Genomic DNA, 13,039 nt, shown 5'->3' on the forward strand with positions numbered 1-13,039 from the left:
TTATTTTAAATAATATAATGCCTGCCTAGTAATTATTGACAGTTAACATCATTAAAGTAATTAAAAAAACCGTTTTCAGATAGCTTTTAACATAATATAAGTTATAAATTATAAAATAATCAAAATAAAATATATCTTTTAAATAAAGATTCATAGTACCTATTGTATTAAGTATTTGTAATTATTGAACGTGAGAATGCTTGCATCTTGATCCGTAGTTATACAGATTTGAATAACATGGCTTGGTCATTTTGTTAATATTGTTGTATTTTTTTCAACCAATATTTACATTTGATTCTAAGGCGTAAACCCATTTGGACAATCTTCTTTAAAAAATCTGTGAAGATCCTCCATTCGGAAGCAAAAATGGTGATTTACTTAGAGTTTTATTAACCCCGTAATTTAATATATGAGAATAAAATATTCCGCAAAAATCATTATGTTGTTAAAACTGATTAACAATACAATATAGGTACTTATATAATGAGAACACTATTGATGCAAGCAGAGAATATTTTTTTAGCATATTTTAATGAGCGGAGGCATATATTATTATACACTGAGTAGGTATATTTGCATAGCAATTATACGATGCACGTTTTAGCAATACAACATACAGATACTTAAAAATCACGGAGATGCTAGGAGTATACTATTATGTTGCGTTATGCAAGAATTTAATAAAAAAATACCCGGCTAATGAATAATAAAACATGAATATATTATTAGCGAATTTAAATAACTTTAATATAATATAAAACGTGCATACGTTTATACTCTGGATTTTACTGACTCATATGCTATATTGTTTATTTGATAAAACAAAAATATGCTTTCCGGAAATAAATCGAAATGCTTTTTTTACTCAATTATACAATAATTGTAATGCACTTTAATTAATATTTTTGTTTTTTTTTAAGTTGTATATCTTATAGTTTCTATCGCCAACGAAGCCTTTACAATATTGTGGGGAGGTTAGCATTTTCCAACATTACCTTCCTTGTTAGATTTTAATATTACTAAACTTTTTATAAGAATAAGTGATAAACGTTATTATGACATCTATTCGAGGGCTTTCATATTAAAAAAAATATTCATGGGGTCTTAGCAGGTGACTTTGTATTCATAATAATTGTAGTAAAACGTAAACATATTAATTACGTAACTTGTAAAAGCTCATATACATGTATATTCTATAATTGAACTGACGTTGATGAGGTAAACCTCCAATGTACCTACCTAATATTTTTTTATATAAATTTATAACAATTTGTGTTTCACTTTCTCGTCTATGATTATGCATATTAGTAAAAAAAAAAACATCATCATTCAAGTAATTACACAAATTCTGCTTATTGTGATAAAACTCTAACCTTTAAGATTTTATAAAGAAAGTTATTTTTTTCAATGTTTGCCTTACATTTTTAAGACCTTGTATACCGATAGACATATTCATTTCGTCTTGAATAAAAATAATTAAATATAAAAAAAAAAAGATTAAACTATACTTACGAATTGAAACTTTTTTATGTTAAGTAGTTAGAAATAGAATGGTAGTAATACAAGAGAATTTTAAGAAAATATATCAATGTGTAGGTACTGTTTAAGCGGGATAGACGGTGTGTGTTCAATAAAAAATAATTATTGAAAAGGTTTTTACTTACTATATATTTTCCCAAGATAGATGATACAATTATATTGACAGATAAATTTTGCACGGATAATATACCTCTCAAAGTGTGCCCCTATTATTCTTTTCAAAATGTCGACAATGACAATAACCACGCATTAGATAAATCGTCCCGGGACATTGAGACGAAAAAAATAATAATAATATTAACGAAACCGGGAAAAGTGCGAATAGCAAGGCGCTGCCGGTAATAAATAAGCGTGATAAAAAGTAGAAATAAATAAAGGCTTTTGTTACCACCCGTGGCTATTGGTCACCATCACACGGGGTGATTGATAGCCATTGATGTGTTACCTGTCCATAGATTGGCCTTCAAAAAGCTTAAAACGTGCCAAAGCTGTATGTATTAAATTCAAATATTTCAGATAAAGAAACTTCAGAAAACAGTAGGTATAAGTAAAGCATAGGTTCCTCGTATTTTTTTAAACAAATCTTTATTTTAATCAAAGTCGAAAAGTGTATTTAGACAGATACCTAGTGTATGATTTACAATAATCACATTTTATATTTACTCTTCCAAACATCTACTGGACATCTTGGTATTGTAATAAAACTGATATACCTAATATAAAACTAACTTACTGCAGTATGAAAGTTAACGGAGATAATATCTCGTAATATACATATTATGTATTCGACTATATCATTCTTGCTATTGGCGATTTACTTAGTAATGTTTATTTATATGAAAATAAATAAATGAATTGAATTCTTCGTTATGCCGTTGAATGGAATCAGGATAGGACTGCGAGAGTTTCGTAACAATAAATCATTTCAAAGACTAGTAGTTAAATATTCTTTGCAAAAAAATGAAAGGTTTTTAGATGGACAACATTAGAAATAATTGGTCCACTGGTTTAAAATTGTATTTATATCAGATACTACAAATTTTGAAATTCAAATGTGAAGGACAGTTGATTTTATTGTTGATTATTTCCATGTACCTACCTATTGTTTTTTTAGTTTATATATTACAATATCTAATATAATAGTATATTATGAAATACGTTGTCAATAATATATTTATTTTTTTTAATTTATCGTTATATAATATTTTCAATCTCACAAAGGCATATCTATGGTTTCGTCATACGTATTACCTGTAATATTGATAGCTCAAGCAACCTGGCTCCTTTTCAATATTGTCTTATTGCGTTTTGTTGTGACCCAATGTCAAAGTCGCGTGGGAAATACTTTAACAGGTAAATAAATTGACATTTTAAAAGACACTTTATTAGGATACATTTTATAATCTATAAAGAAGAAAAGGCACAGTCGTTAATAAACAGGTGAATAATAGTAAAAAGTGAGCATCAAATAAAGTGGGTGACTAAAACTGTTAACTGAGGATGATTCGTGGAATTTCAATAAGTAATAGGCCTGGTTAAGCATAATTACTTATAAGTGTAATTTAGAAAAAAATAATTATAATTTGTAAATTATTAAAACAATAAACGCATATGATGTAATCTGAGAGATGTTGGTAGATATCTTTATTATATAATCATACCTACATCAAATTTATATCCAATAATGGCATAGGCAAAATTGGTATACCTATCTCAGAATCTATAGTCGTATATGTATTTGACTCAATCGAAGGACCCAAGGGGGAATAATTGTTGTTCGTAAAAAGTTTTAAAATATAATATCAACTCTGTAAAAACCCTAGTAGTTTCATTAAGAAAGAGTCAATTTAATTTTTACATATGTCATTATATTTTATATAGACTTAAAACATCGCACCCTTGACATGTTGGTTGTAAAAGATTTAGTGCCTACTACATTATGCTGTAGTGGTGTTGGAGTAGGCAGGTCATGCGTTACATAGGGACGGCACATTATAAAGGACGGTGAATGAAAGAACGAATACAACAGTATTACAACTTTTGAGAGCAGTGAGGGTTTTCTGTGAAATCGACGATGCTGTTGCATCATTAAAAAATATTGACATCTCAGTTTATAAAAATAAACATAAAAAATCCTGACAACATAACTATTATTGTATTGTAATACCCACTGTAATACATATTCAAATGTCGGTTACCCACACAGCCATTTTTTTCAAGGGTGCTTCCAAAACTTCTAGCACTATAAACGTCCGCGTACCTGAAACCACCTGTTTTTGACAGTTAAGTAGTATGTTTTATACAAAAATTCTCTAATTCTCAATAGATGGCGACTGTAAGTGTCTATATCAATAGATACATAGTATAATAGTAAGTAAGTACCTACCTAACGAATTTGCAGATAATTTTAAATTACAAATGAAAGGGGGCTGCATTATATGTCTGCTTAAGGGCGGCGGCACTTCGCTTAGGGACGTCACTGCTATGATATTTATATGATGAATACAATAAAATTAATAAATTATGTCAAAATAACTAAACAAACAAAGATTCACATAAAATAAACATTAAACGCTGCACAAACCCATTAAGAAAAAAAGAAAACAATAAAACAAACAGAGTGAAACCGCAAAAAAATATTAAAAGTTTTAGTGTTGAACACTTTTCTCACTCGACGCGGAAATATTTTTTATTGCCTCCTTAATGGAGGTGATATACATACAAATGCATGAAAATGTTACGACCAGCGAATTAAATCACAGCTAATCTTACATTAACGATTACTTTAACCGCACCAGTTAATTCAACTGCATAACTCATTGCTATTTAACAGACGCAAAACTATCTTTTATTATGGCGATAACAGTGGCGCGCACAGATCGAAACGAAGAGGCATCATGTTATCAAAAAGACCTTAAGAGAATAAAAATTCCGATACTGAACACGACAATAATAATACAGTGTTGTATTCAGGGACGGCTCTTGTATAGGAGCAAAGGTGCACTGATCTCCCAAATTATTACGTAACTATGTAATAATAAGTACTTATTCAAATACCTACATATTGTATGAATTAATTATTGTAAAATATCTTTAATTTGTCGCCTGTCTGCACGCATAAAATGCGCGTAATTTCTGGCGGCCTGCATGTATGCGTAGGTACGTCCTTCGTAGTATTAATTGTGCAGGAGAGAAATCGAACCGCCTGGCGATGATTTTTTTTCACGCTGCCGATAATGTGGGCTCAGTTGTGATCTTTTTTTATTTCCGAACGTGCAATATTTACCTCACTAGGGACACTGTGCCTCCCAATCTGAGCTTACGAGCGCAGACGACATTTCACGACAATGCTGTGTTTGACTGGCGCGAATAATAACAACTCACAAACGCTTTTGAAGTCGGTACAAGATACCCGCGTAATATTTCAAATTATTATATTATTATTTCGTACGTTATGAGGTAAATGCTACGTTGTTTGCCATATAATATTGAATCGATCAAAATATCGATTAGAGTGATATTATGTTCATTAAGTTAGGTGTAGCAATCTCAACATACAAATACCAATTTTATAATTATTTTACCTTTAAAAATTAAATAATTTTATTATGCCTAGAGCAAAGTAAACTTGTAAGTAAGTAATTGATAAACTATTAATAACCTTTACATAATATAATATACATACTACAATTTTTTACGTACCTACTTATACTACTCTAAGAGAAGTAGTTATTTAACAAAAGCGTTACATTGTAACAATTTCTACAATATTAGGTATTTCAATAGTGTATGTGGAGTATGAGCGTTATTTTGAACGTAAAAGAGGATAAAATATTTTTTAAGAAGATGAACAAAGCAATTTTCCAATTTCAATTATTGAAGAAAAGAAATATAAATTATTGTATCAAATACAATATTCGTGTTACTGAAGTATTTTTCATTTTGAATACGTCTTTCAAATCAGTCCCATTTGGAGTGCAATTCTGGAGTTGAGGTGTACAAAGTATTAGCAATTTTTTAACAGATAGTAACTATATCCCGTTGAAAAATCACCGATCCATAGTATTTATCAAAATGATGCAGCGCGTAGGTATATGCGGAGAATGTGGGATGCAAATAACTGAAAGGGGAGTATAAGATATGCCCGAATTGCGTCAGTATGTGAACTTCAACCGACCATAACCCGCGTACTACCTATCGGAGCTACACAAATGAGGAGTTTACGGCTTTGTACCAATGACATATTGTCTAAAATACTTGCATCAGTTATAATTTATGGAAGTTAGGAGTATCAAACGTGGAAACTACGTTGGCACATATGAAATGTATTACAATAAAAATCGAAAAGAGTTTGTATGCCTTTTGCATCATACCTATCATATCCAGAAGCTTGGACTTTATAACTTTGACAATAAATAAATGCTGTCGGTGAATGTGAGCGTCGTTTCGTTTCTAAACCCCCCCCCCAAGATGTATTATATATTTAAGCATAAGCCTACCTCCACTCTGAAGGCTATTGCCGATTTTTTTCAATACCACAAAAAGGAAAATGCATGTCTTTGCATGCACTCCCTAATTTTATGATCACCGGCCGCCACTGGTTGTATTCTATTATAATATCGAATCTCTAACTAGAACTAGATGGATATCATTTTAAAATTGGTTACATCGATTTATCACTGGATAGCATAGAAAAGAAGTCAATGCATGGTCAAGATAGATACCTAATATGGATATAATATTATTATCATGCAAATTTTATTAATAATTAATCACTTCAAATGATCTGTTGAATGAAATTAGAAAACCAAAGTCTGTGGTTTTTTCTATTTTTGAATAACAAAAACATTTATATTGATCAACGTTTCTCTGACATATTTCAATAATTCGTATTACGTACCTATTATTCACCATATTAAATTAATGACATAGGGGTATAATCCATAAAAGTTAACATTTTAAGTAAGTACCTACTTAATTACTAATTAAAATAAAATACGATATTTATATGCCATATATTATACCACAATATATTATATTCTATTTTTATATTAAGTAATAGAATATATTTTCAGAAATAATCGACAGTTTGCACAATTCAAGTAGTTTATGGTATTATATTCTCTGTAGTACCTATTTAGTCGCCATTATCAATATTATGTATATATAATTTTTTGTATTTACACATTAATACTGTAGAATAACTTAATACTGATCTATCTCTTTTGTTATGTACCTAATATTGTTTTAATAATATTTCTTTTCTAAATGCCATGCTGTGAACGTCTTACACTTATAATTTGTAATGTCCACAATATGTAAAATAAATGAATTGAATATATATATACCTGAGATACTTAATTTAATATTTTTAAGTCGCTTGATATCTTTGGACTTTTGCATTTTTGGTATAGAAAATTTCTGGAATAAGCAAAACTCACTCGATACAACAATGTGTCTTTGAGGTACAGATAATTTTATGAATATTTGAAAATTATAAATTTGCATTCCACCAAACTTGAAAGTAATTTGAACGATAAAAATTTATTCAAAAAGTATGGACAACTTTCCCGATTCAATTAGGATACGAAGCATTGCTCAATACGATCTAATCGAATGTAATTCTGAATGTCATTGATAATGTAAATAAATGATAGATACGCCACTGAATATAAAACCCAATAGCTACAGCTACATGTGTCCGCCGAGGAGAGCGAAACAATGGATTGTAAAAGCAGCTTTACGGCTGTTATAAAGCAATATCACTGCTTAAATCTGATACCAGCCGAAGGCATAACCCGCGAACCCGCCAAATAGCAGCAACCACTGTGCAAGTATTATTACTAGACAATTTATTATAACCTATCCGTATAGATACGTACGTATCTCGTCTATTTATTTTACTATCTGTCTATATAATTTTTATCTGACACTTACTTAAACGTCCATCCTGTTGATATTGCCTTGACCAATCGCCGTGCAAATTGATAAATCATGAAGTAACGAGTTGATTTTTTGCTGATAAAAATACGCACAACTACAGGTGGAAACAAACAGACAACTTTGATATCAATATTAAACGTTCAATAACTATTGGTAGAAAATAATGCCCTGCTACTATTTTGGGCGTATACATAGTAAATGAATATTTGAAACGGTACTATTTTTACTGAGAAGGTTATAAGTTCAGACATATAAAGAACACTTTTCTGAGATATCTGGTTTAATCGTATCCAACGACACTGACTTAGTATTTCAATTTTTGAATGACTATTTTATATGAAAGTGCTTCATTTGCCATTACTAATGGGTGTAGAATCTGTATTTTTGTAATCCACTAGTAATTCGCATTTCTAGAAGAAGAAAAATAGAATTAGATGAGAAAGTATTATATATGACCAAGTTCTCCCTCTATCCGAAGGCACCTTGTAGAAAAATATGAAGCTTGAAATTTATGATTTATTTTTAAATAAATATTTTAACCATAACAAAATTAGATTTTTAGAAGAAGTTATTCACATTTTTTTAATGAATATAAAAAACATTAAAGATAATATGAAATAATCAAAAATCTTTTCATTCTATTAAAGAAAACCTAATAAAATAAATTCTAATAATAAACATGACTATACAATAATAATACCTATATAATAATAAGATAGGATCCTTTAACGTATTCACTTTTTATAACATTTTTATGTTTAAGTAAAAACTATTTATTAATCATTACAATGTAAATTATCAAAAAATATCACAAATTGCAAATTTTCCGAAGACAAATTTTCAATACGAATAACAAATCTTTCATCCTTGTAATATCAATAAAGCTATATCGAGATATTATGTAGAATATAGAGTATTAGCGCATAATAGGTTTTGAGCAAATTATCTAATATAACTAATCGTACCTGCTCCGTGCATGGTTAAATTTAAATCAGATTCAGTTCGTGTTGTCTATGACTTATTATGAGCCGCATGACTTACGAGGTATAACTTTTAACTTAACCTTCCACAAGTGGATGACTTATCAGTAGTGTCGCATATCAACCCGTTTGGATATGTCCTATCTGTAACAAGCACAGTGATTTAGTCCAACGCTTGATAGCAGAGAACAACATATCATTTTGAACAACATATTAACTATGCCAAGTCCTATCGGCAATACAACTTTCGTAATTGACCGCATACATTGTGCATATCTATCTTTACCTGTCGACGGGTTGACAAGAAGTGAGAGATAACCAAATAAGCTTGCAAAAATTTAATCAATTTTTTAAATATTTTATCAAACATTAACTAAAATACTATAAATAATTACAAAGGATTACTTACATAATTTGACAATACCTCAGATAGTATAAATACTAGTATTTTTTTAAAATATGACGCCCAGTGGGACTTGAATCCGTATCCACTGGAGTCACGCCAATGTGCTATACCAATTGAGCTATGTACGTCCTACCTAATTAAGTACAAATTTTTACGTGTAGGTATTAAGTGCTTTTACAAATTGGGCTTTGGTGTTTTTAAATTAAAAAATCAATTAGATACCTTAATAATTACTAACCGGTGTCAGAATCTCCCTAAATTTTAGTTATAATGTAATTGCACTTGCTAATCATTCAAAATATTGTTTTTTGTAAGTCGATAATAATCATATTCATCAACCAAATGCTTTGTCATTAAATACTTAATTACAGATTTGAGTACGCTAGAGAATAACAAACGTGAGTGTTGAATCCAGCGTTGAAAGCTTAACACTTTTCTTACTAGATCCAGCGTTTTTGAATTGGCATCTATTTTTCAAAATCTATCTCCAGGGTGTGGTAATGAATCTATCATTTTTCGATACCGCAAACAGCTTAAAATTTTGATAATACAGCTAAAATTTTATACCGTTTTTGCTTTAAAATCAATATGCTGATTTTTTATTTACATATAATCTAATAAAATAAATAAATAAATGCTACATACAAAATGATGAATAAACTTCTTGCCTGCATTTATTTTATGACTTATTTTATTAGTTGTAGCTAAAACACGAAATTTTTCTTCGACAACAATTTTAATAATTATTGTGACATATCTTTTTTTTTATGCCAGTGTCCAGACACTTTTTGAATTTTGAGAAAATCTAGAATTTTTTTTAACTATATATGGTATTATTATATTTGTGAATTATAGTTGGTAACACTGTATGGATCTGGATCCGTAGAAAAATGCATATTGCATGTTGAATCCAGTCTAAATACCTAATAAATTGGGCGAATGAATAACAACAATCTAGTAATATAAATTTCACTCTGTGGGCACCCATATGGCCCGATATTGAAACGAAATAGTAAAGTAGTACTAAAACAAGATATTTTTAATAAATATAGCAAATACAGTTTAATTAAAATAAGTTTTTCAATATTACATACCAATATATGGAATAAATAGGTACTTAAATGTATTCAATATTTTTGATCCTGAGTCCTGGGAGAAAACTGAGGTCATATGTATCTTTTTATAATATAATTATCATGGCAAGTCAAATAAACAATACTATTTCACAAACATACACGTATGTAATAATGTGTGTTGATTAATTTGTGGATCACAAAATTATTAAGGAATTAGTTAAAATTCTGTTACAAATTACGCATTACCAAACGATTGCACGCCTTTTTAAACAAAGTAAATAATGCGACCAGCAAAATGTTTAAATAATTTACTTCGAATTAAATACATTGAATTTTTTGAATGTTTAATTAAAATCAAAGAACAAGGCGTCTGATTGATTCGTTCGACCCCGTTATCAATGCCCTAGGCTCAATTATAAATAAAGCCAATTTATTAAATACCCGTATATGACAACGACTAATTTCACTCTACATATGAGACTCAAGCAAATTATTACTGCTACTTATTGGACAGGGTGTCGATAAACTCATAAAGGCTTCCGTAGTTTTCGCGTGCAAAACATGTATTTTAGAATAAATTATTACATATCGAAGTATTATGTGCCATATTATATAACACCGACCAATAGTTATGATTTTGACTTTTAGTTTGATGATATGACGGTAGATAGTGATTTAAAAAAATTCACATAATATTATCATTTATAATATAAGATAGCAGTTATAATAAATTAATATAATATTGCAATTAATTTGGACCTACTAATAAATAATGAAGAATTATAAATAGTTTTTCGTTATGCCAATATGTTAGCTTAATAAGTTAGTTAGTTTCAAAATTGAAAAAATAGAGCATTATTTCAATAGAAAACTTTTTTTTTATGTTCAAACTATGTTTGAGATTTTTTCATAAATTGGCTTGGCGTCTCTATATTTTTATTATTTTTTATGTATTAGCCTAACTAGCAGTGATACGGTTTAATTATTTTCAATTTAATTGAACAATTAATGTCAAAAATTTTATGCATTTTCGAACAGAGTGTAAAGTTGCAAAACATACAATATTTCTGCGTGCCAACTTGATGGTTCAACGTTCTCACGGTGAATGGTAAAGTGGTGAACGTCGCTACCGACAGGTTGGCCGCTCCGGGTCATGTTCCGCTATGATCTATCGGCAGTTAACCGCGAAGATATGAGATATCCGCTCGATCCCTCGGGGAACTGGACATCTTAATGCCCGCCGTGATCCAAGCACCAGCTTACTCCAAGACAAACGATGTTTTTGTCGAAGAATATGCAGATATTCCATAAAATTTTATGATGTCGATCTGACAATGAGTGTAGACTATAAAAACTGAAGCACAGCCCTGTCATCTATTATTATCAATAAAATATCGTCTTGAGTTTTATCCAAATGAATTCATAAAAAAAATGATCCATTCCGGAATAAATAAATACATTTCAGGAAAATTACAATAAAAAAATAATGTGCGGTTGTGATCAATACTACATATTATGTTTGTACTTACTCTAAAATTGATAACGACTGAAGACTGTTCACGGAAAATTGAAGGAAGACATAATATACACTTTTATATTTATTTTTTTGCTGTAGGTTTCCTGGATTTTTCAAATATGGATAAAAAGTGTCGAATAGTGTAACTTACTTAATGGGCTGTAAAACACTCCATTCAAAATTATTAAACGTTATTTATTATGAAGTAAATGAATAGTAGACAATATTTTTTATTGTTTTGTAACCTCAAAATATTCTTAATTCAATATCACAGTAAGAGGTTAATAGTTTTTCAATAAGCTTGTCAATCTATCGGAGCGTACAATTGACCTCGCGATAATTCTTTAAAAATCTACTTGAATATGATTCTCGTGTGTTTTTCATTACTCTGTGTTTTTGCCAATGTAGATAGGTACTTGTTAGCCTCATTCGTTCAAATTCCTGTAAAGAAATATTCGCAACGCTACGTAATGAGATAAAACGGATCTTACACTCACCAGTCGACGCTTGGGTTTGATGAGGGGGCGGTTCTGGCCGTTCATCTTGTAATAGAGTCCGCACGCATTGCAGAGGTAGTGGCCGGTGCCGTCGCGCCTCCACAGCGGCGTCGACGTTGCCCCGCAGTTCACGCACTCGCGACCCTCTGTTCGTGGACACACAACACAACACAATTAGTATGCGTTGGAAATGACAATTTTACATAATATCATGCAGACACATTGGGCAGATATATTTGTGTTTAATTATCATTTATATTTATATAAAAAATGTTTACCATCGTTATACAAAACTGTTTGTTTTTATTATTATTATATTTAACCACGTAAGTTTAGTGTCATCCTATCGTATATTTTTAAGTGACATATGGAAAATGAATTTAGAAATATTTTATAATGTTTTAAAAGTTAACGTCGTTCTGCACTGTTATAATAATTAGTGTTGACTCAATATTAAGTGACTTTGAAATAAGTGGTTCTTAAATTTTAAAATATTAAAATTATCCAATCTATTAAAATGATAATTAATTAAGAAATAACAACCATGTATGATAAAAAATAACTAGAATCAGTCAAATATTGCAATTCAATAATTATTGTCAAAACTAATTTCGTCTGATTAAAAGGACATTGTCAACAGATAAGTATTTATAAAAAATACTTATTTTTATTTAAATGGTAAAAATTGCTTAATACTAATATTATTGGTTGGTATGCAATATTTCAAAACTATATAAATCATTTAACTTCCTAACCTTAACTCTATTTTGACAAAAATCTGAGTTAGGATATGTATTATATGAGTGCATATTTCTACAAACCAATATTCACAATACTGACAATTGTCTTTTTTATATATTATATGTAATGATAATGAAACATAGCAACAATCAAAATAAGTGGGTACAAACAAATATTATACAATACCTAATCACTTCAAAGATATTATTGAAAACTAAAATTGTGTGTTTGTTTTATATTTTGACATTTTTTATGTAAATCAGACTATTTTGGGAAATATAACTGCTTAAAATTTAAATTTATTGAAATACAATTTATTATAAACACTTAATTAACAACTA

General features: G+C 29.5%; 1 protein-coding gene across 1 annotated transcript in view; it reads right to left on the minus strand.

Annotated features, from left to right (window-relative positions):
• Positions 1-13,039, minus strand: part of LOC147068133 (GATA-binding factor C-like) — a 232,569-nt gene that overhangs the window by 131,322 nt on the left and 88,208 nt on the right. Inside the window, exon 4 of the mRNA XM_085952253.1 lies at positions 11,958-12,103. Within this exon, the coding sequence (XP_085808379.1) occupies positions 11,958-12,103 (146 nt within the window). The remainder of the gene's footprint in view (positions 1-11,957; positions 12,104-13,039) is intronic.

The sequence above is a fragment of the Rhyacophila brunnea genome, unplaced genomic scaffold (assembly GCF_057557595.1).
Source record: "Rhyacophila brunnea isolate RB1 unplaced genomic scaffold, BYU_Rbru_1.0 scaffold_3, whole genome shotgun sequence".
Taxonomy (NCBI): domain Eukaryota; kingdom Metazoa; phylum Arthropoda; class Insecta; order Trichoptera; family Rhyacophilidae; genus Rhyacophila; species Rhyacophila brunnea.